The 23,297-nt window shown below is 39.1% G+C and overlaps 1 protein-coding gene and 1 long non-coding RNA gene across 2 annotated transcripts in view; one reads left to right on the top strand and one right to left on the bottom strand.

The window, feature by feature from the left end:
• The window catches only part of LOC110196968 (flavin containing dimethylaniline monoxygenase 2), a 56,260-nt gene extending 33,755 nt beyond the window's left edge, over nucleotides 1-22,505 (top strand). The window contains 7 exon segments of the mRNA XM_078156501.1: nucleotides 10,739-10,853; nucleotides 10,856-10,900; nucleotides 13,947-14,089; nucleotides 14,218-14,417; nucleotides 16,441-16,793; nucleotides 18,488-18,560; nucleotides 20,446-22,505. Of these exon segments, the coding sequence (XP_078012627.1) occupies nucleotides 10,739-10,853; nucleotides 10,856-10,900; nucleotides 13,947-14,089; nucleotides 14,218-14,417; nucleotides 16,441-16,793; nucleotides 18,488-18,560; nucleotides 20,446-20,791 (1,275 nt within the window). The 3' untranslated portion in view covers nucleotides 20,792-22,505.
• On the bottom strand, nucleotides 4-10,918 carry LOC144457832 (uncharacterized). The gene is made up of 3 exons (XR_013487368.1): nucleotides 10,834-10,918; nucleotides 6,212-6,328; nucleotides 4-237 (listed from the first exon to the last, which is right to left on the bottom strand). It is a non-coding gene; the product is annotated as an uncharacterized LOC144457832 (long non-coding RNA).
• Nucleotides 22,506-23,297: the final 792 nt, after the last annotated feature.

Below are 23,297 nucleotides of genomic sequence, written 5' to 3'. Positions count from 1 at the left end.
TTCTATATATTGGTGGAAAAGTCTTGTATATTTAAGTTCTGCTCATATTTAAATAGAGCTATGTTTTCTAATAGGATGCTATGAGGGGACAGTAAAGGCTTGGGGGGGAATTACTGAACTAGAAATAAGAAATGTCAGATCTGAATTCTGGTTCAGCCACTGTCCAGGTGTGCACCCATGCAGAACTCATTTCATCTTTCTTGTAGCAAAACTGGAAGTCTGGAAAGATACTGTTCCCTGTAAGAAAAATGCAAAAATTAGGAAGAAGGCATAACGAATTCCATTTTGAATATGTTGAGTTTGCAAGGTCTGTAAGTCTTCAGTTGAAAATGTCCAAAAGGCTATTGACAATGCAGGGGAGGAGCTCAGGAGAGATACTACAATTGGATCCTGAGAGAGAAAGAAAGGAAGTGAAAAGTAAGGCCATTCATGTAATTATAGTTTCCATTGTAGGAGACAATATTATATGGTGGCTTGAGCATGACTGGGACTAAGGAGACTAGTCTTTGCTCCACTGCTTGCTAATTTCACATTATTTCCCTTTTTAGGGCTCAGTTTCCTCATCTGTTAAAACGATGCTTGCACTATCTACTTCACAAAATTGACATGAGAATCAAATGAGGCAATTATGTGAAAGTGTAGGTAAATCACTCTACAAATGGTATTCTTATTCAGGTTATTACATACATTCCCACCAAAAGAGTTTAGCTTGACTTTCACTGAAAGTAATTATTTTAAAAATCATATAAATGGGCCATTTTTCTGCCCTCCATTTTCCATGAAGTGCTGCCTATGCGCGATGTCTTAGAAATCTGATGACTAAATCCATTCTTTAATCATTGTTCATGTTGGCATAATATGATGATTTTATAGAACACTTTGCAGCCTTCTCCACAATACCTCTATGAGGGTGATGCTACAAGCATGTTTATCACTCCCATTTTACAGATGAGAAAACTGAAGTTCTAGAAGGGTAAGTGGTTCATTCTCATTTGAGGAATCATAATACTAATGGCTCTCATTTCTGAAGTGCTTTAAGATTTAATAAAGTTTTTCATCAAAGTGATTCTGGAAGGTAGGTAGCAATTTAAGTAGAATAATGACTAATAAATTGGCAGAATAGCCACGTGCGTGCACGCACATGTACGCATACATACACACAACCAGATTAGAAACACAAAGAAGACTTTAAATTATAAGAATCAAGATTCCTCTAGATATTAATTACCAATACCCTGCATTAAGATTGAGCAGCTAATGAATTTATCCACTTATCCTTCAAAAGAGTTGGCATATATCAACAAATAGCAATGCATAATATATAGTTACTTAATAAATCATGAATGAATAAATGGACACATATATGAGGTTTTTTTAATTAAACAAACATCAATTACATGTGCATGGCACTATGCTAGATGCTATGAATACAAAGAACAAAATGGAGGCAGGGGGAGTCTCTGCCCTCATTAAGCTTACAATCCAGTGTGGTGGAAAACATGTAAAAGGCCCTATCTTAAGAGTAGAAAAAGATTCTGTAAATTTGCTATTGTATCATTTGCCAGAGAAGAGAATTCAGCCTAAAGCATCTACATCTTAGACCCTGTCCAAGCAGTTAAGGACACATGCATCTATTTTCTCTTTACATTATAAAAATTCATAGTTTCTATGTTTTTAAATGAATTACAGAAGTACAATATCAAAATTTTAAAATATATTATAAACATATAATACATTATAAATATCTTATATCTTTGAATAAATTGGATTAGAAGGGTGCGTAATATGCTGTCAATATTTTCAGAGGCAATCATGTTATTATGAAATTGTGTTGATAACTTTTCTAAAGTAATGAAATGGGAGGAGAAGGTAGAGGCAGGTCTGGATATGAGATTTCATGGGTGTGAAGAGCTCCCAGGCGAGGAAAATCCCTTCTCCAATGGAGATCAGCTACTTTTACTCTTCAAGTGTTACCAGGGGCACTGAAATGTTGCATGGTTTGCCAAGGGTCATATAGCTAGTATGTGCCAGAGGCAAGACTTTAACCAATAGCTTATGGACTCTGAGGCCAGCCTTTTATGTGATAAACAACCCTGTTGTTGTTATTCAGTCGTTTTTTAGTCATGTTTTACTCTTTTTGTGACCCCATTTGGGGTTTTCTTGGCAAAGATACTAGAGTGGTTTGCCATTCCATTCTCCAGCTCATTTTATTTCTGAGGAACAGGAGGCAAACAGGGTCTTAAGTTACTTGCCCAGGGTCACACAGATAGTAACTGTCTGAAGCCAGTTTGAACTCAGGAAGATGAGTCTTCTTGAGCCACCTAGCTGAACATGTAACCCTGCCTCTTTGTAATATATAATGCAAGTCACAAATAAATGTTAAATACCACTTAGATACCTAAGAAACACTGACTCCAGAGTCAGAAGCCCACAGCTGGAATCCCACTCTGCCATTAACCACCTGAGTGACCTTGAACACATCACTGAATCTCTTAGGACTTCACTCTCTTCACCTGCAAATGAGCAGATTGGTCTCAATGGTCTCTGAAGCCTCTTCTAGCTCTAAATCCTGTGGTAGGGCCAGGGGTCAGCTTAGGTTGGAGGCTGACTTTGAAGGGCTACTTAATGCTTTGTAATTATCTGGCATAATGGATAATAGAGTACTTTATAAATATTTAGTGCTGCCAATATCACTATAAGATACGTAGTTCCTCAGAGCTTTAAACCAATAACCAGGAAAAGAGAAGTGCTTGTGCTCTCCCTCTGTTTCTCTCTGTCTCTCTCTGTCTCTCTCTGTCTCTCTCTGTCTCTCTCTCTGTCTCTCTCTGTCTCTCTCTCTCTCTCTCTCTCTCTCTCTCTCTCTCTCTCTCTGTCTCTCTCTCTCTCTCTCTGTCTCTCTCTCTCTCTGTCTCTCTCTCTCTCTCTCTCTGTCTCTCTCTCTCTCTCTCTCTCTCTCTCTCTCTCTCTCTCTCTTTCTTTCTCCTCTTCTCTCCTCTCTGTCATCTCACTTATCTCTACTTATCTCTCCTCTCCTCTTTTCTCTTCCCTTCTTTTCTCTTCTCTCTCTCATATTGTTCTGATTCTTTCTCCCTTCTCTTCTCTCTCCTCTCCTCTCTTCTTCTTCTTCTTCTTCTTCTTCTTCTTCTTCTTCTTCATCAGTAAAGAGAGTGCTCATACCAATGAAACCATGGCTCTTTCAAATATGAAAACACCCAAGTAGCATTCTACTTTAACAAGATGTGTGTACTGTATAGTAATTATTTCTTAAGGCTTTTGCTCTTTAAAAGTCTCTTTGCCTATCAAACCAGGCAAAGGGCTGGCCATTGTTTGTGGATTGTTACTGTCTCTCTAACCAGAATTTAATCTCCTAAAGGAACAAGCCATTACTTTCTTATCTTTACATCTCCGCCAGGTCTTACTTAATATAAGCAAACACCACACAGTCATTAACTTTTGATTAAAAGAGTAATTCCCACTGCACCACTATTTGTTGAAGTATTGCAAAATGCTAGCCTTTTAAAAATCTAATAAATAATCTATATATGATGACCTTACTCTTGGGTCAGTAATAAACTATATAACCTTGGGCAAATAATTTCACCACTCTTTGCTTGTCTTTCTTCAGGGTTAAAGTCAACAGTTCAATCTAGCTTTTGTTCTTTAGCTTTTGGGGGTCATGGACTACTTTGGTAATCTGATAAAGCCTATGGGCACCTTATCAGAATGTCATTTATTGTTTGTTTGTTTGTTTTTTAGGCAATTGGGATTAAGTGACTTACCCAGGGTCACATAGCTAGTAAGTGTCAAGTGTTTGGTCTGAGACCAGATTTGAACTCAGGGTCCTCCTGACTCCAGGGCCAGTACTCTATCCACTGTGCCACCTAGCTGTCCCCAGAATGTCATTTTTAAATGCATAAAATAAAATACATAGAATGACAAAGAAAAACAGTTGTATTGAAATAGCTGTCAATTTTTTTAATAAAAAAAAGTTCACGGATTCTCCCAATTAAGAATCCCTCTACAGGATGTTCTCTGAGATCCCTTCTTGTCTAATATTTTAAGAATTGAGAAGAGCTTATTCATCAGTCTCTTTCCTAATCAATCTGAAATTAACTCTGATAAAAAGATATCAGACCTTTACATCACTTCCTCCCACCAGAATAGCATGAGGTACACTTCAGCACTTATTAATTACCTACTATATACATGAAATTATGCTAGGCACTGAGGATGCAAAGATGAAAAGAGGCATGGTTCTTGCCCTCAAGGAAGTTACAATCTAGTATAATGACTGTATCCACATCATTATAAATAAAGGTAGAGTATAATGGAGCAATGGAGAGATTCAGGCTCCTTCTAAGGAAGGAGTGGTTATTTCTATTTCCCCTAGGCTTATTTCCCTTCTCTCTGCCTTCCTTCTGATATTACCTCAAATTTACACTATTTATATCTTACATGTAATATTGTTGTTTGCGTGTTCTCTCACCCATTAGAATGTGAATTCCTTGAGGTCAGGGACCATGCTTTTGGCTCTTTGCATCCCCAGGACTTAGCACAGTGCCTGGCAAATAGTAGCCATTCATTTAATGTGAGAAAGCCCCCTGGAAGAGCTGGCACCTCAGCTGGTCCTAGAAAGAAGAGAAGCATTTCAACTAGTGGAAGAAGGTGTAGGAGACCATACTAGGCATGAGGTGCATCCTTTGTAACTGCTGAGAGGTCACAGAGGGGAGGATGAGATCACATAGCACTTAGTAGACTAGTCTTCCTGGAACTTAGAATGAATGGAGGGGAATAGTGTGAAATAAAGCTAGAAAGGTATGGCTTGGAGTAATATCTTGGAGGGTCTTAAAATCCAGGCTATGAAGTTTGTTTTGATCTTATATGCCAGAGGGAACCACTGAAGATTGTTAAGCAGGGCAACAGTGCAATTAGAGTAATCAACAAGCATTTATTAAGTGTTTATGATGTGCCATGTACTGTGTTAAGAGATGAGAATACAAATATGAATAAAGTAGGAAGTTCCTTGCCCTCAGTACATTCTAATAGGGAAAGAACACATAAAAGGAAGGTAACTGAAAAGGTAATTCAGTCCATGTTACTTCCCATAATTGACTACCTAAAAACTAAATTTCTAGGGAGTGGAAGAGAGGGAGAATGTACCAGGGAGAGATGAGTGGAGCCTGAAGAAGAAGGAAAATATGACTAACCTCTGTATTCAACTTAAAATGGAGGCTCTAGAGGAACCAATCAATCAGAAGAAGGGATCATAGGGGTGGAATGAACTTTCACAGTGAGGAAGCTTTTGTAGGATGGTGGAGAAAGTCCAGGGAGTTAGGAGTGGAGCTTAGAGAATGAAGATATGGCTAGTCTGAGCACTTTCCTTTAAATGGATGTTCTAGGAGGAACCACCCAGTTTGAGGCAGCATAGTGTGGAAGAAAAAGAGTGCCAGATTTGGAAACTGGATCTGGGTCCAAATCCTGGTTCTGGTACCTAGTACCTGTATAACATTCACCTCTCTGGGCCTCCGTTTCCTCATACATAAAATGAGCAAGTCTAAAGTCCTTTCTACCTCTCAGTCTATGACCTATGCATTAATCAATCAATAAACATTCATTAAGCACCTAATATATATCAGATATCATGATAGGCACTGAGAACATAGATACTGAGAACTGGTCTTTTGAGCAAGGATTGTGAAGGATTGTTGGGATCAGAGAGAAGCTAGAGTCAGAGAGACTGTTGAAGGGGCTATTATAATAAACCATATAGATTGGTCTAGAGCAGCGGTTGGTAAACTATGACTCAAGAGCCAAATCCAGTCCCACTGTCCTTTTCTGTCCAGCCTGAGGTGCCAGCTCTTCCAGGGGGCTTTCTCCTTGAATGAACTCTGACGATAGTAAAGTTCAAGCATTGCCCCATCCCCCTATTTTCCCCTCCATTATAAAAGTTCTTCCTTTTGTGTCTCTTTTATGTGAGATAGTTTTCCCCATTCTTCCTCTCCCTTCCCACTTCTCCCAAAGCATCTCTCTTTCTCACCCCTTCATTTTTTTAAGATCATCCCAACATAATCAACTCACACTCATGCCTTCTGTCAGTGTAGACATCCTCTAACTAATAAAGTTCTCAGGAGTTTCAAGTATAATATTCCCCTATAGAAATGTAAACAGTTAAATTTTTTTGAGTCTTTTACAATTACTCTTTCATGTTTACCTTTTTATGCTTCTCTTGAGTCTTGTGTTTGAATGTCACGTTTTCCATTCAGCTCTGGTGTTTTCAGTGGGAATACTTGAAATTCCTCCATTTCATTGAATATCCATTTTTTTTCCTCTGAAAGATTATATTCAGTTTTGCTGGGTAAGTTATTCTTGGTTGTAATCCTAGCTCCTTTGCCTTTTAGAAAATCATATTCTAAGTCCTCTGCTCCTTTAATGTAGAAGCTGCTAAATCTTGTGTGATCCTGACTATAGTTCCACAGTATTTGAAATGTTTTTTTCAAATTGGTTGCAATATTATCTCCTGGGTACCTGAAAGTTTTCATTTTGGGATCTCTTTTAAGAAGTGATTAGTAGATTCTTTAAATTTCTATATTAACTTCTGAATGTAAGATACCAGAACAGTTTTCCTTAATAATTTCTTGAGGGGGCGGAGCCAAGATGGCAGAGTGAAAGCAGCAACTTGCTTGAGCTCTACCCCAAACCCCTCCAAATACCTATAAAAATGGCTCTAAACAAATTCCAGCCCAAGACAACCTGGACGATTGATCAGAAAGGTGTATCTCACCGGGCTGGGAGTGGAGCTCAGCACGACGTGGGCGCGCAGGCCACAGGGAACCTGCAGCAGGCCTCAGAGGACTGAATCGCAGGTAGCTGTGGCAGTTTCCAGACTCCTCAATCCATGAATGCCAAAGACAACTTAGAAGGTCAGTGGGAACAGTCTGTTTCTGCAGTGCTGAGAGAGCAGCACGGGGTCTCAGCTCCATTCCCCAAGAGCGTGGCCCTTTGGTTGGCAGCTGCTTCCCAAGCTTCTGGCCCACAGACTGAGGGGGAATCCAGCGGCTGATCAGAGAGGGATTGCAGGGATCTCTTTGCCGGTTCTGAGGCAGGAATCTCTTGCTTGCCTGTGCTTGGATCTGGGTCACAGTTCTGGACAGGGGTCCTGGGGTGAGGAGGAGTGCTGACACGGTGGAGCTTGTAGTGGCTGTGGAAAGGAAACCTTCCTCACAGTCCCAGGACAGAAAGGAGTGCTTGTGGTCACTGATAGACCACAGCACAGGCCAGGAAAGGAGTAAACACCTTGCCCCTTATCATACCACCTTGCAAGAACTGAAAATAACAAGTATCTGTGAAACAGCTATATAAACCCCCAAAGCTTGGGACAGTACATTCTCCACATTGGAAGCAGACTCTTACCTTGACAAAGAGTTTAAAACTCAAGTAATCAGCTGGGATCGTAAGCAAGCAGAGCAAAAAAGTCAGACTATATTATCTTACTTTGGTGACAAAGAAGATCAAAATATACAACCAGAAGCAGACAACAAAGTCAGAGCTCCTACATCCAAAGCCTCCAAGGAAAAGATGAATCAGTCCCAGGCCTTGGAAGAGTCAAAAGGGATTTTGAGAAGCAAGTAAGGGAAGTAGAGGAAAAACTGGGAAGAGAAATGAGAATGATGCAAGAAAATCATGAAAAACAAGTCAACAGCTTGCTAAAGGAGACCCAAAAAAATACTGAAGAAAATAACACCTGAAAAAACAGCCTAACCCAAATGGCAAAAGAGGTTCAAAAAGCCAATGAGGAAGAGAATGCCCTAAAAAGCAAAACTGGCCAAATGGAAAAGTCCAAAAGATTACTGAAGAAAATGCTTCCTTAAAAATTAGAATAGAGCAATTGGAAGTTAGTGACTTTATGAGAAATCAAGACACTGTAAAACAAACCCAAAAGAATGAAAAATAGAAACAATGTGAAATATCTCATTGGAAAAACAACTGACCTGGAAAATAGATCCAGGAGGAGAATTTAAAAATTATTGGACTGTCTGAAAGCCATGATCAAAAAAATAGCCTAGACATCATCTTTCAAGAAATTATCAAGGACAACTGCCCTGATACAGTAGAACCAGAGGGCAAAATAGAAATTGAAAGAATCCATAGATCTCCTCCTGAAAGAGATCCCCAAAGGAAAACTCCTAGGAATATTGTAGCCAAATTCCAGAGTTCCCAGGTCAAGGAGAAAATATTACAAGCTGACAGAAAGAAACAATTCAAGTACTGTGGAAACACAATCAGGATAACACAAGATCTAGCAGCTTCTACATTAAGGGATGAGAGAGGTTTATAGTCAGAGAAGAAGAAAGGGAGAGGTAGAATGGGGTAAATTATCTCACGCAAAAAACAACAGAAAAGAAAATGCTCTTACAGTGGATGGGAAATGGGGGAAGGTGAGAGGGAATAAGTGAATCTTATTCTCATAGGATTTGGCTTAAGGAGGGAATAACATACACATTCAATTGGATAAGGAAATCTGTCTTACCCTATGGGAAAATAGGGGGGAAAGGGGACAAGAGAGCAGGGAGATGATAGAGAGGAGGGCAGATTGGAAAATGGGGTAATCAGAAGCAAATACTTCTGAAGAGGGACAGGGTCAAAAGAAAGACTAGAATAAATGGGAGGGCAGCATAGGATTAAGGGAAATAGAGTTAGTTTTTCACAACATGTCTACTATGGAAGTGTTTTGCATAACTGCACATGTATACCTATATTGAGTTGCTTGCCTTTTTAATGAGGGTAGGTGGGGAGGGAGGAAGGGAGAATATCTGAAACCTAAAGTTTTAAAAACATATGTTTAAAAAAAGTTTTCATGTGCTACTGGGAAATAAGAAATACAGAAAATGGGGTACAAAAGTCTGTCCTACCGTAAAGGAAAATAGAAGGGGAAGGGGATAAGAGAAGGGGGGAAGAGATAGAGGAGAGGGCAGACTAGGGGAAGGGATATTCAGAGTGCATGCCATCTTGGGGTGGGGGGAGGGGTGAGATGGGGTGAAAATTTGGAACTCAAAATCTTGTGGAAGTAAATATTGAAAACTGAAAATAAATAAATTTATTTAAAAAAGAGAGAACTAGAAAAAACAATAATTTCTTGAAATATGATGCTTATGTTCTTTTTTTCTTATCATGGCTTTCAGATAGCCCAATAATTCTTAAATTATCTCTCTTGATCTATTTTCCAGGTCAGTTGTTTTGCCTATGAAATATTTCACATTTTCTTCTATTTTTTTTTTTACTCTTTTGACTTTGTTTTATTTTTCCTGATGTCTTTTGGAATTATTAGCTTCCACTTGGCCAAATTCTACTATTTAAGGAATTATTTTTTTCAGTGAGCTATTGTACCTTTTTTTTTATTTACTCAATTCTGCTTTTTTAATGAGTTCTTTCCCTCAGTGAGTTTTTTTTACTTCCTCTTCCATTTGACTGATTCTGCTTTTTAAGGAGTTCTTTTCTATAGTGAATTATTGTGCCACTTTTACCATCAGGGCAATTCTGTTTTTGAAGGTGTTATTTTCTTCAGTATTTTTGTGCCTCTTTCACCAAGCTATAAATTCTCTTTTCATAATTTTCTTGCATAATTTTCTTTCCCAATTTTTCCTCTACTATTCTTTACTTTTTCTTTACTGTTTCCAGGAATTCTTGTTGGGCTTGGGTCCAATTAACAGTTTTCTTTCAGACTTTGTTTGCAGCTCGTTTCATATTTTTGTCATCTTACGAGTTTATGTCTTGGTCTCCCCTGCCACCATAGCAGCTCTTTATGATCACGTTTTGTTGTTGTTGTTGTTTGCTTATTTTTCCAACCTATTTATTGACTTTGAACTTCATGTTAAAATTGGACTCAGCTCACCTGGGAGTGGGCAGGCACTGTTCCAAGTTTTAGGCTTTTTCATGCTGCTGTTTTCAGAGATAGTGCTGGAGGTCTGCAAGTTTTTGGTGCTTCCAAAGTCAGTGTGCTCCAGGGAGAGGTGGGGTCTCTCCTGGTCTGTGCTCTGGTCTTTACCCAGAAAGGGATCCTACCCCTCTGCAGCCACAAGCACTAGTACTCCTCTTGGCCCTGGAACTGGGACCAGGACCCCCGCTCCATTGTAACCAACCAAAGGCACTCTTCTCTGCCCTAGAACTGCCACCAGGAACTACATATGGGCAATACAGTTGCCAATCATCAACAGCTGTACCCAGGACTAGCAAAGGGTCCCCTGTAATTTCTTTCAACCAGTTTGCTGAGCCCCTTACTTTCTCTGGGCTGAGAGTTCCAAAGCTGCTGCTACCACTACTGCTGCCTCTGCCACTCTTTCAGCCACCTGAAAGGCCTACCACTGGTGTTCCTGCCATACCTCAAGCAAGATCCTGCCCTGCTGTCACAGACCTCTGTTGCCAACCTCCTACATTGTCTTAGGCTGGAAAAGTGCTTCGCTCTGACCTTTTGTTAGCTCTGCTGTTCAAAAATTTGATGTGAACAGTTATTATGGAAGGAAATGTTGGGAGAGTTTGCCTGGGTTGCTCCCTGTGCTCCACCATCTTGGCTCTCAATAAACTTTATTTTTCAATGTAAAAACCATTCTTAGCTAGTGGGTCATATAAAAATAGGCAGTGGACCATACAAAAATAGGCTGCAGTCCAGATTTAGCCCACAGGCCTAAGTTTGCTGACCCTAGAGAACTGGTGAATAATAGTCCCTTTTTTCTATTTATTTCAGACTACTGTGAGCAATGTTAAAAAACACCATGACTTTTCTTCTACCAGCAAATGGGATGTTATTATTGAGAGAAACGGGAAGGAGGAATTGGCTACCTTTGATGCAGTGATGGTTTGCAGGGTCATCACGTAGTTTCCAACATGCCGCTAGACTCATTTCCAGGTGAGCCTTGATTTCCGAAAACTCTTTTCAAGTATGTCTGTGCAACTGGTATGTGTTTGGGGCAAGAGGTAGACCTCACTGCTGTTTCAGATCCAATGTTAAAGCTATGAGAGGTAGCATCAGATGGTGTCTAGTGTGTAAAGAAGGGCTTGGTTCAAATCCTACCCATGAAGTATCAAACCTGTGAAGTTAGCTGTCGAACCCTAAGCAAGTCACTTAGTCTTTATATGCTTCAGACCACTCCGTACGAGATTACTTATGGGATTCCTCTTCTTTTGTAGATAGGTTGTCAACTGCATCATTGGAATTCTGTAGATAATATAAAACATTTTCATAATATAATATAAATAATATATAATATAATAATATGATAAATTATATGATATATTATACGTACACATAATATAAAACTATTTCAATTTCAATAAAAACATTTTCTGGCTTTGTTTCTATTTGCTTGCTTGAGTCCTGAAAATACTAGGAGAAAGTATTTGATCACACAAAGAGATTTGCCTGGGGCCTATTTGTTGTTGTTTTTTTAAACTCTGACATGGATATGGACCAGCAGCTTTTGGACCTTAGCCATTACAGGAATCATGTTGGAGTTAGGGATAAGCAGAGGAAAGCACAAGAAAATTCCAATTCCCTTTTTGTTCAAGTGGGAAAACACAAAGAAGGATTTGATTTTTCCAACCAGCTGAAATTCCTGCAGGCTGTTTGATTTTATGCATGATTCAATGATTTCCACTCAATGATTTACCACTATGAGCTCTTTATGCAATTCAGCTAAAATATCCGGGTCATCAGATTTCACTGAGTCATCAAATGGTAAGACATTTCTCCAGCAAGCCCTATCCAGGGCCCAAAAATCACCCCTGGGGGCTCTAAGATCCCTTTTCTATGTCCATTTTGGGATGCGGTTATCTTTTGAACCATGTGTCTTCCTGAGCCTTTCTCCTTCTCCCCGAAAAGATGCATGAATACTTGATAATTTAATGGGTTCTTTAGAAAAGGTAAAGGAGGAGGGGCAACCTCTGCCCATGAGAATATATTCACTGAGGCTGGAAAGAGGTCAGATTTCTAAAAGAGACTCCTGAAGGGGGCAGCAATAGGGACTGATGGTGACATTATGTAATGTCAAAGAGAGGGAAAATAGTTGGTACTGGCAGCTGGCTATCACTACTTCCCACCATTTCCTTCTAACAGATCCTAGGATTCCTGTGGGCCACCAAGGAAATGACTACATGTCTTCTAAAGTGGTCTTACTCAGTTCTTCATGTTCAAAAACCATTTAAAATATTAATAATCTATTAAGTGCAAGGTACAGAGAATTATAAAGACATAACTGATGAAAAGCCTGCCCTCAAGGAGCTTACTTCTACTCTCTTCAGAGAAACAGTGGGTAACCAGCAAACAAAGAAATCTGTATTTTATAGGATTCTACTCTGACGCATAGGAGCAATTAGGTGACGCAGTAGATAGATATAGTGACAGGCCTGGAGTCAGGAAGATTCTTCTTCCTGAGTTCAAATCTGGCCTCAGACATTTACCAGCTGTGTGACCCTGGGCAAGTCACTTCAGCCTGTTTGCCTCAGTTTCCTCACCTATAAAATGAGCTGGAGAAGAAAAGGGCAGACCACTCCAGTATCTTTGCTAAGAAAACTCCAAAGGGGCTCACGAAAAGTCGACCCAACTGAAAACTACTAACCAACTACACTGATGGATAGCATCTTTAATTCAATTTGATAAGTATTTAGCAAGCACCCACCTCATATTTTCATGGGGCAATGGAACACTAGATTTGGTTTCAGAATGCTTAGATCCAAATCCTCATTCTACTGCTTGCTACATAGAATGGTGAATCACTCCACCTCCCTGGCTCTCAGTCTTCTCACCTGTAAAACCAGAAAGGTATGGCTAGATTACCTGTAAGATCCCTTCCTTCTCTAAATTTATGATCCTTTGTGTAAGACATTGTATAGTTTCTAATACTGGTGGTTTTTTAAAGTTTTACCCAGACCTATGATTTTATTAGGCAGCCATGGCACCATAGTACAAAGAGCATTAGGTTTGGAACCAGGAAGACTCATCTTCCTGAATTCAAAAACAGCCTCAGACACTTCCTAGCTGTATGACCCTGGACAAGTCACTTAACACTGTTTGCCTCAGTTTCCTCATCTGTAAAATGAGTGCAGAAGGAAATGGCAAACCACTCCAGTATCTTTGCCAAAAAAAAAATCTCAAATGGGGTCACAAAGAGTTAGACACAACTGAAAAAAAAAATGAACAACAAATGATTTTATTAGTGTCATATACCCAGAAGGTGTTAGAAATAGAACTTGAACCCAGGGTCCTGACTTTCCTGAGGCCAGCTCTCTATCCACTACACTACAATCCTGGACATATAAAGTCAAAACAACACAAGGTCCTTGCCCTCAAGGAGCTCACCCAACCTCACCACTTTGTCACCAATTTTCTGCATGATCTTGAGCTAATCATGTGACCTCTCTGTTCCTGACTTTTTTCCATCACCCAAAATGAGAATAACAATAGCATCTGCTCAATTCCCAATTTTGTATGAACATTATATTAAATGGGATCATGTTTTAGAAAGATCTCTGAAATTTTTAAGGGATAAGCTTAAGTAGCAGGCCAATTGAGAACAGGCTGAGTTTAATGTTCAGAGCAAGGGTCTGATTTTGATTCTGACTGATTAAGAACATTTGTTTATTCCTAGTAAAAATGTAAGCGTCAGTCCTTAAGTTCTGACTCTTTGCTTCTCAGGCCAGATGTTAAAAGTCCTGTGATTTAAAAAGGCAAATACCTCCAGTACCCAAATATTGGTTTGGGGGTTAATTTATTCTTTGCATTTGCCAGTTGGCATTACTGAAGGTTTAACTCAAAGAACAGAAAGCAGAGGAGAATGGTAATTGAACCTAGAAGGCAAAGACAGAAATGGAAATTATTTTGCAAGAAGCTGATGGCATCACATTGACATAATTGCCCTACCAAGAAATTCATATCCTTTCTCTTCCTTCCCTTACAGGTATTGAGAGGTTTAAAGGCCAGTATTTCCACAGCCGCCAATACAAGAATCCAGAAGGATTTGAGGGAAAGAGAATTCTGGTGATTGGGTCTGGAAATTCAGCTTCAGATATTGCAGCTGAGCTGTGTAAGAAGGCTAATCAGGTGTGATGTTTTAGATAACTTCATTTGTCTCAGTGAAAATCTGTAGACAAACCTAATTTGGGATTTGTCACTTGAGTGGTACAGACCAAACTGGCCTATGTTCAGCCCTACTTGGTATTGCTTTTCAGGTATTTATGAGCACGAGGCACGGCTCCTGGGTCATGAGCCGCATTTCTGACCATGGCTATCCCTGGGACATGGTGTTCCACACCAGATTCAGCACCATGATCAGAAATACCCTCCCACCAAAGACTGTGAAATGGATGATGGAGACACAGATGAATCGGTGGTTTGACCATGAAAACTATGGCCTGGTACCTGAAAACAAGTAAAGTGATTTTGCTTTTCTAAGTTCCCTGACAGGTAAAGGCACTAGTATCTGTAGGATAGAGAGCCCCAAAATGAAACTTTCTTGCTATAATCATCTTCCAGCATGATGGCCTCTAGACGCTTCTGTTCCTTGCAGATCCCAGGAACTATCAATAGGGCAGTGAACTTCACCTAAAATCAGAATGTTCAATAATGAAATGGTAATGAGCCAGTGAGCGCTCTTTCCTTAAGGGTTCAAACAAAGGCAATGAACCCCGCTGCTGGGGTTCTCTTACAGAAGAGGTTCTCGTAGGGTTAGGTAAAAGATTGGAATGGAAAACTTCTGAGGTCTCCAGCAGTTGATGATTCTTAGCCTATTGGGAATGTAGTTGAGGTTGATTCATCAAAGACTTCATTTTGACTTATACTACTACTACTACTAATAATAATATTGGGTAGCTAGGTGGCACAGTGGATGGAGCGCTAGGCCTGCAGTAAGGAAGGCCTGATTTAAAATTGGGTCTCAAACACTTCTATCTGTGTGACCCTGGGCAAGTTACTTAACCTCCCTTTGCCTCAGTTTCCTCATTTGTAAAGTAGGGATAATGATAGCACCTACCTTGCAGGGTTGTTGTAAGGATCAAATGAGAAAATAATTGTAAAATGCTTAGCACAGTGCTAGTCACATAGTATGTGCAATATAAGTGTTAGCTATTAATAATGATTAATGATATAATTATTCTATTAATAATGATGAATATAATTATAAGAATTAATTATTATGATATTATTAATAGTAATAACCTCAGCCATTGTGATCATGTTCACATAAGAGCTTTCCCCGTGGATGGCTTAGGAAAAAATTGCTTCTGAGATTTTTCTACATAGCAAGTACTACATAAATGTTGCCTACTACTAATAACATTATTAATAATTAACAATAGAATAAATAATAATATTATTATTAATAACATCAACCATTGCCCTGTTCACACAAAGACTTTCCCCACAGATGGCTTAGGAGAAAAGCAGTTCTGAGATTTTCTCTACACTTTCAACTTTCTTTAAAGCATCACTCTCGTAAAATACAAATAATCACTACAGTCAGTGTGGAAATGAGAAATAGAAAGAACATTGAAGTAGGAGTCAAGTAGACATGGGCTCTGGTGCTAGCTCTTCCATTAATTAGCTTTGTAATCTTGGCCAAGTCATTTCAATTCTCTAGGCCTCAGTTTCCCCATCTATAAAATGAGAGGGTAGACTGAGACGATCATTGAGAGTCCTTTTAGACCAAAAAGCAACGATTCCCCAAAAGTCTATCTCTTTTTTACAATTTGGAAATCTTTCACTGGATGTCAAAGCTTGGAGATGTTTGACCAGTCTATTCTAGTCAAATGTATCCACGAGCCCACAAATTTGGCTACTGGCATAAGAAACTGAAATAAGTCCCAGAAGTTCCACCATAAAAGCAATTATAGAAACAAAAGCCACAAGTCCTCAGGTTATGTGAGGCACAGGGACAGGATTTGGAATTCACAATCGGAAAACTTTATTTTATCTTCATTTATTTTCATTCTCCATTCTACATAGATCATTTACCTAAATACCTCACAAATTTCAAAATTAACAGATATACATCTTTTTTTCATGATTTCTGTTTCCTACTCACTCTCAGATGAGGTTTTTACAAAGCAGCAAAATAATGAAGAAGAAGGCAGCAGAAGGAAGAATAGCAGATGAGTAGTCTAATTACTCCCAAAGTAGATGATCAAGAAGGTACACTTTCAGGTGATATATTTGTCCTGATATATATCACCCTCATGACTTATCCTCTTTATCACCCCCTTTTAACAGAGCAGAAGCTATGACACAGGGCTACAACTAGAACTAGATTATAAGGGCTAGGAGAAACTCAGCAAATTACAAAGGATATCAGGGATTGTTGAGAAAGCTTTTTATAGGACCACTCGCACATAAGATAGAACGAGCTTGGACCCATTTCAGCAGAAATGTTTTGTAGTGTTTTGTTCTGTGTGTTTTAGGTACCTGATGAAAGAGCCGGTGTTTAACGATGATCTCCCCAGTCGGATCCTCTATGGGGCCATCACAGTAAAAACCACTGTAAAGGAGCTCACGGAAACCTCTGCCATCTTTGAGGATGGAAGTATAGAGGACATTGACGTGATTGTTTTTGCCACAGGATATCAGATTTCTTTTCCCTTTCTTGATGAGTCCATTGTCAAAGTGGAGCACAACCGGGTGAGATTGTACAAGTACATTTTCCCTCCTGACCTGGAGAAATCAACTCTGGCATTCATTGGCCTTATCCAGCCTCTGGGATCCATCTTCCCAACCTCTGAACTCCAAGCTCGCTGGGTGACAAGAATTTTCAAAGGTGAATGAGTGTACATGTATGGCCAGGAATTAAAATCCTGGCATGTTTTGCTTAATAGTTGAGTACCATAAAGATGTTATTTCTGTCTACTAGAACAACCCACAAGAAGGAGTATCATGTTGGGTATTATTGCTGTGTCTGCACTCATCACTTACAGAGATGCAATAGCTGCAATTGTGAGGGAGACAGTAGTTCATAGAGGACAAAGTATTGGACTAGGAATAAGGAAAATTGGGGGTCATATCCCATTGATGACACTTACTAGCTGTTTGAACTTGAATCTGGGCTTCAATTTCTTTATCTGTAAGATGAGGATATTAATAACTCTCACACTTGCCCCATGGTTGTTACAAAATTCAAATGAGATAATTTTTGTAAAGTACTTTAAAACTTTACAACACTCTAGAAATGTCCATTGCTATTAGAGATAAGGACTGAAGCTGTGATATCATTAATGTAGGGAATGCCTAAAAGTCGGCACTTTCTTTGTACCTGAGCCTTAGCTCAGTTGGATATCAAACCCAAATAGAAATGATACCTGTGGGCTGCATATTGACTTAGTGTTGTATTGTATTTTTATTGATTCTAGCCTCAAGTTTGACACCTCTGGTCTTAGAGAGAGGCCTGGGGCACTGAGAAATTGAGGGATTTGAGTGTGGTCACAAAGGAGTGGGGGGGTGTGTCTCTGTGTGTGTGTGTCTCTGTGTGTGTGTGTGTGTGTGTGTGTGTGTGTGTGTGTGTGTGCGATGGAGGCTTAGAGGTCAGTCCTACAACCACTCAATTACTCTGTCACTCAGTTCTCATAATTCCTCTCAAAAGGGGAAATCATCAAAAGTAGCATAGAATCCATTCAGACCTGCTATGAAAGGCTAGGATTCCAGTTTGCAAGAAAAATCACTTGAGTTTCTGCAAATTCTTTGGATTATCTTAGAATCAAGAGACAAGAGTATGGCCCGTTCTTGATTTCTTGCTTTTTGAGATAGTCATCCATTTGGAGCCCAGCCACTATTATAGAAAGGTTCAATGGCCACCCAGAGAATAGCCATAGAACTCATTTCATTCCTCAGGAGGCATTCCCTACCACAACCTCACCCAACTACCTACGAAAGCCCCATAAGGGGATCTGTTATTTTCATTAGCTATTTTTTTTGTTCAGTTGTTTTCAGTTACGTCCAATTCTTCATGACCCCATTTGGGGTTTTCTTGGCAAAGATACTGGAGTAGTTTGCCATTTCCTTCTCCAGCTCATTTTACAGTTGAGAAAACTGAGGCAAACAGGGTTAAGTTACTTATCCAGAGTCACACAACTAGGAAGTGTCCAAGGTCAGATTAGAACTCAAAAAGATGAGTCTTCTGATTCAGGCCCAGAATGCTATCCATTGTACCACCCAGCTGCCTCTTAATTATATCATGGGTTGAATATTGTTTCTGTAGAGTTAAAAGCTTTTGTCATCAAACATTCCTGACTACTGGCCCAGTTTAATTTGGCTTTCAGACATCCTGAAGTGTCACTGCTGATGCATAAATTCTTGGAGCTCTGTAGATGAGAGAAATTTGGCAGATACATTGTGGGCCTCTGTCACTATAAATCTACATTCCTGACTTTTGACTACAAAAAGACTAAGTATGACTGACCTGCACAGTAAGTATCTTTATGGGACCAAATCACCACAAATCTACCTTTTCTGTTCTAGGGCTGTGTACACTACCCTCAGAGAGCACTATGAAAGCAAGCATTGAGACGAGGAATGAAAAAAGAATTGAACTGTAAGAAATAGCACGTGACCATTCAACTAAGGTCTATTTGACTTAGGGATGTTAACTCCTGTTAAGATTGAAAGCTTTCTTTCAATTCCCTTACCTCTGCTGTTTGAACCTTGAATTGGGGAAAGTCTCCTAGAGCTTTGGGGAGTGGAGGGAGGTGAAGCGAAAGTAAAAGTTTCAGGAAATATACTTTTGAGTGTCATGAGGAATTGAGAGGGGAGATCTGGGGTCAGATATTTCAGGCTTTTGGATTAAACTTTCAAGTTGCATGACCATCTTTGCCTTTGGCAGCCTTTGGCTGCCTGCAGAAAATGCTTTATTGGCCTTGACACTCTGTTGAAAGATGATTGTCCTTGAAATTTGCATATGATACAAGTGAAAAGGGTGGACCATGGGAGTCCCTGATCAAAGAATATATGGTGTCAGCCATTATAATTGTCTCAGAAAGAATTTCCCCAACCAAACTGAGGAGATTATAGGTTTTAGGCCATTATTTGAAGACAGCTGATGGGACACAGGGTACTCCTAATGATCAGCTTAATTAGGATCAGCCATACCTCCTCTTGATATAGAAAAACAAAATGGCTACATCTTTCTGAAGTTCTGAACTATTGAGGACTTACTGAGTTTTCTCTGGTGACTTCATCCAAATTGGAAAGATGGAGGCAGATCTTTCTTTTCCACCCTCCTACCATGAAGAGACAGTTCTAGTAACTAGGAACCAGTGAAAAGAGCTTCCCACAGAGGACATGTCCTTCAGCCAGATGCAGCCTGTTCCACGTTTGAGGATTTGCAATTTAACATAGGTCTATATCCCATAATCTTATGTGGCCAGCAAATTTAGCAAGTCAAACAGGGGTTCCACTAATTATCCCTGCTCTAGAATACAATACGATACGATACGATACGATACGATACGATACGATACGATACGATACGATACGATACGATACGATGCGATACGATACGGTACGATACGATACGGTACAGTACGAAACGATACGATGTAATACAATACAAAGTAATGCAATACGATACAATATAATACAATGCAATCAATGGGTACATATTGAGCACATTACGGTGCTAGAAAATGTGCTACACACTGGGAAGACAAAGAGAGAAATCATTTCCTCAAGGAGCTTACATTCTACTGGATGCTTTGGGATGTAATGCTTTGGAAATACTTGTGTCCCTGTAAAGAGATTTAGAAAGTTGAGGGAGCTAAGTAAACAGAACCTGACCTTATGATAGGCTGGACAAAAGAATGTTTAGATGCCAATTGTCCACATCACATTTCATATACAGTGAAACTCACTCACCACTTTGTCTGAAACCAAGAAAAGAAACTGAATAGTCACACTATGAAGGGAGCAGTAGAAGGAAGACTTTAAGGGTAATGACTATGGTGAATGAGAATGATATGGATGACTAATAATTCTACACCCAGTAAATAATCCTACAAGATGGAAGTCGTGGTCAAGTCTTTAGGGGAAAGCAATGGTTTTTTGTTGGGTTTTTTTTGTTGTTGTTGTTGTTCTTGTATTTCCAAGTGCCTAGCATAGAACTTTGCATTTAGTAAGTTCTTAATGTTGTTACTAGGCACATAGTGAGTGCCTAATAAATGCTTGTTAATTGATTTTAATTGAATTTAACTGAACTGAATTGAGTTCATGGCTACCAAATTACTTATTTCATAGAAGTAGTTGCTATTCCTTAGAGACATCAATGAAAGGTTATCAATTATGTGATGTAATTATGTAATAGCCTCACACTTTCCACTGGCTATGGAAAAAAAAAGAAATTAGTAAGAGAGAAAGAGTAAAATCTTTGTAGATACTTCTGAATATAACCTATGATGCTTTGTTTTTGTTTATCCTGCATTTAGGTTTGGAAAGAGCCTGAGCCAGACTTTGCAAACCAATTACATTGACTACTTGGATGAACTTGCCACAGAGATAGGAGCCAAACCTGACATTCTCTCACTCTTTATAAAAGACCCTAAACTGGCCCTGAAGATTTACTTTGGGCCCTGCAATCCATATCAGTATCGCCTTGATGGCCCTGGGAAGTGGAAGGAAGCCAGAAATGCCATCTTCACCCAGGAACAAAGGCTTCTAAAGCCTTTGAAGACTCGAGTTGTGAAGGATTCGTCCATGGCTTCTATTGCTTCTTTGTGGAAAGTCCTGGGCCTTACTGCTATTGTGTTGGCCTTTTTTTTCACTATGTATTAGGTATGGGGTCCTAGCTATGAAAGTTGAGGGAGAGGGTTTCCTGGATTTTAGTAGGAAAAGTACAAGTTCCTTGAGGGTAGTACTGTTTGGGTTTTTTATCTTTGTCACCCAATTGCCTAATATCAAGTCAAATCAAGTCAACAAGAATTTATTAAAAACGTACTATGTGCCAGCCAATTTTCTAAGGACTGGAGAAATAAAGAAAGGAAAAAGTCAGTCCTTGTTCTCAAAGAGCTTGTAGTGTAATAAATGTTTGTTGTCTAATTGAATTGAAGACAAATAAATATGGAGATATATATATATATATATATGCGCATATATATGCATACATATATATATATATATATATACATACATACATATATGGAAAAAAATGCTTGAAAACTCCCTGGCTATATGCTCAACTTTATCATAATAGAGATAAGTAAAGGATGATGTGGAAAATTAGTGAGTTATTATTAGAAAGCAGCTTTATGGATAATATATTAAAAACTAATTACAGCATTAAAATATTTTACCATCCCATCCTTCCCACAGTGGGTGACAAAAGTTTAAATGTCATTCTTTTTTTTTTTTTAGCATACAGCATAATAAATATCATTGCCAGCCATGAGCATGTGGTAGTTATGGGGTAAAGTCATAGATCACGCATATCCCTTGATTCTAAGCTGTAAGATAATTAAAACAGCAGCAGATTATTTAAAACCATTTCTCTTGAGTCACATCCTTGACAGCCTCCCCATCTGGTGTCCATCTGGTAAATTCCTCTCTGCTCTGAACTCAGACTCAAGTTCTTGGCAAAGCCCCCAAAATGCTGAAGGGAAGTGTTTGAGCAGAGATTATACGCATGGACAGAGATCGATTGGAAGTACCCATGCCATCTTTTCACCCAATCCTTAAATTTTAACAAATCATCACATTCTTTCAGTTGTGGTCACAGGAAAACCTGCTTTTTTTTATAGGTCATTTAGCAGCAGACATAAATAGGAATAGTATAATCAAAAGAGGATTGAATTGGGGATTGGGGGACTGGGCTCAAAAGCCCGTTCTGCTATGTCTTACCTGGGGCAAGCCACCATTAATCTTCATGGGACTCTGCTTCCTCAAATATATAAGGAGGGGCCAGATTGAATTCTCTCTCAAGTCCCTTACAGCTCTAAATCTACTATCCTATGCACTCTAGACTTCTATCATGCCCAGCTCTTCATCTTGAAGCCATGCTCCAATTCTGGAATTCCCACATTGGAAGTGCTGTCCGTCCCTATAGCCTCTTCCTCTCATTGGATGGCTCCTACCAGAACCTCCATTTAAGGAAGGTGCCCAGGCCAGCCATGTCTCATTCCTCTCCAGGCTGCATTCTAGACTTTCTTTTACAGCCCCCTTGGGTACCTTTGTATCTCTTCCTTTTAACCTTCTCTTTATGTTTCGCCTTCCTCTATTAGAATGTAAGCTCTTTGAAGGCAGAGACAATTTTTCTTTCTATTTGTGTCTGTATTCCTAGCACTTATCACAGTGTCTGCTGGTACCCAGTAAGTGCTTAATTGATTTTTTGGTTTTTTATTGACAATTACCACTAATAAACCTCACTATTATTAATGGAACACTTTATTAATAAATAATTTGATCAACAGAGCACTTAATTATATTTGTTATCATGCCTCCAATGCTTTTTGTAGGCATCACATATTAATAAACTCTTCTTGCAAATATTAAATCAAGTGGATTGTCATCATTTGATTCCATGACTTCTTTGTGGGGCCATTCTTCCCATGAGCTTAGGATACTAGGCCCTTTAGTATAGAAATACCTTCCAAGACAAGTTAAAGCATGGAGATGTCTAAGGTCAAAACAAAACTTTCTCTTCAGTTCCCCAAAGCTTTGGTTGAAATTATTCATAATTTTGAACTGGGCTTCTTCTGTTGGGGCTTCAAACCAGTTGTGTATATGTATTCTTTCTCAGTCAAGAAGACATCCTTTTCTGCAACATTTTGGCATGCTGAAGAGGTGAAGCTGTGGACATTTGGACATGTGGGGAAAAGTGCAAATGGTATATAGGGTTGTTTCTTGATGAAAAACTGATTGCTTTGCCAGTTATTAAATATAAATCCTATTAATGGTCATGTTCAGCATATACTGCAATCAGATCCTGACATTTTGATGCAGTATTAATGGGACAAGAAAAGAAAGGAAATGCAAATTTCAGAAAGAATGCCATTTATTCTACCTAACCAAATTTTTTCTTCCAGAAAACTTTCAAGAAGAGACAGAAATCCTTAAAATCTTTTCAAGCATGTGGAATATATGGAGTTTTGCAAAGGAGTTTCTGAAGAACGCTGCTTTTATATGACCCATTTAGCAATAACTTAGATGATGTTGTATAATATTTGAATACATGTAAGTTTAAATCTTGCAGCCTCATGCTAACCTTGGGGATGTTAGAAGTCTTATTGCCAGTGGTTGAATGATTTGCTTAAGTTACAAAAATGCTAAGTGCCATCAGGTCTTC

This window comes from Phascolarctos cinereus, unplaced genomic scaffold, assembly GCF_003287225.1.
Source record: "Phascolarctos cinereus isolate Bilbo 61053 unplaced genomic scaffold, phaCin_HiC Scaffold_5;HRSCAF=322, whole genome shotgun sequence".
Classification (NCBI taxonomy): domain Eukaryota; kingdom Metazoa; phylum Chordata; class Mammalia; order Diprotodontia; family Phascolarctidae; genus Phascolarctos; species Phascolarctos cinereus.
This window is presented reverse-complemented; position numbering and strand designations above follow the sequence as displayed.